Consider the following 1,497-nt stretch of genomic DNA (forward strand, 5'->3'; position numbering starts at 1 on the left):
ACCTAATTAAATAGTCAGCTCCTTGGCAAGTGAAAGTGCTGGTTGAATCATCATAGGCATAGCTATAAGCCTGAGGACAAGAAGCCTTGAACACCTTTGAATAGTTTGTTGGTTGGCACTTATTTGGGCTATTAAAGTCTCCAGTGCAACAATATTGTGGCTTGTTGAATGCCATACATGCACTCTTACAACCAACAATTTTCCCATTTCTTCTCAACTCCAATCCACTTGGGCAGTTTCTGTTCAAATCCGAACGGCAAGTGACAGCCTTGCACTGACCGGATCCTCCGGAGGGGAAGATTGACACTGGCATGTTGTAACCATCGACAAGGCTAACGTCATAAAAGTCCCCCTCTGGGCTGTCTAGGGTAAACTCTGCTAGCGAAGCTGGTGGCACGCCCCCGGCACCATCACACTTGAGCTTGCCTCCGCAATCACCGGTGACGCACAATCCACTACCAGAGCTATCAAAAGAGCATCCTCGTCGACCCCAAAACCGGCCAGACCATGCTTTTGGTGCAGTGATGTTTACAGCTTGACCAGATCTTAGTTGAACCCCCCCCATCCATGAGTTGTGGCTTTCCTGATGCTGTTAGGATCCCAGGCCAAATTGTATTCCTGCATCTATTTTGCAATATAAAAACCGTTGCGTCCACTCCTGAGAAATAAAAGGGTAATAAAAAAGAGGTAGATTGTCACCAAAGCTGTAATAAACCTAGGAAAAGTAAGTTGTGTAACAACTGATATGTAATTATCATTACCTAATGAGAAGGATACCATGAGAAGAAAGAAGAGGTGTTTCAATGCCATTTGAGATGCCTTTTTGTTGTTTCTAATTTGTTGCAATTTTATACTTTTATACTTCACGACTTGCATGAACCAGTAGGCAATACTTATAAGCAAAGGTAAATGAGGAGGTTCAACAAACACAATCTTTACAATGAGAGAGATAGGGCCAAGTTTTCTTGACGACATGACAACTGTCAAGCTTGGCAATTGAAAGAATCAACATGTTCCCAGCACTTTTTTAATTCAGATTCTACATTGTCCGAAATTTTCTTAACTGAAATTAAAGAAAAGGAGACCAAGTCATTGAGCTGGGAACTAAAAGAGAATCTATAAAAGTTCACCCAACTGATTATGAACCCTTGACTACATGCATGTCATATATTTTTGGGCTATTTTGTCTTGAATAATAACGTTAATCTTTCTGTTGCCAAAAGTCTACAGGTAGGAAGAGGTAGGTTATATATATATGGATGATTAATATGGGCCTATATTAAGAAAATGATAAATTTTTCTTGTACATCCTCCTAATAATTTTCTTAATTACCACTAAATATAGGAAATTTTTACTACTTATATTTCTAATATGATGTATTCTAGTTTCATTTACTCGTTGTTGAGTATTAGGAATATGGCATAGAAGACGTATAGTTACTACTCTTTTGGTGATTTTTTAGTTCTAAGTTTTTTTAGTTCTAATCTTCAAAGATG

The 1,497-nt window shown here is 38.7% G+C and overlaps 1 protein-coding gene across 1 annotated transcript in view; it reads right to left on the reverse strand.

The window, feature by feature from the left end:
- LOC107611500 (thaumatin-like protein) overlaps positions 1–1,073 on the reverse strand; it is a 1,252-nt gene extending 179 nt beyond the window's left edge. Inside the window, exons 1-2 of the mRNA XM_021108338.1 lie at positions 762–1,073; positions 3–658 (exon numbers count right to left, since the gene is read on the reverse strand). Coding sequence (XP_020963997.1) covers positions 3–565 — 563 coding nt within the window. The 5' untranslated portion in view covers positions 566–658; positions 762–1,073. The remainder of the gene's footprint in view (positions 1–2; positions 659–761) is intronic.

This window comes from Arachis ipaensis, chromosome B08 (assembly GCF_000816755.2).
Source record: "Arachis ipaensis cultivar K30076 chromosome B08, Araip1.1, whole genome shotgun sequence".
In the NCBI taxonomy this organism is placed as follows: domain Eukaryota; kingdom Viridiplantae; phylum Streptophyta; class Magnoliopsida; order Fabales; family Fabaceae; genus Arachis; species Arachis ipaensis.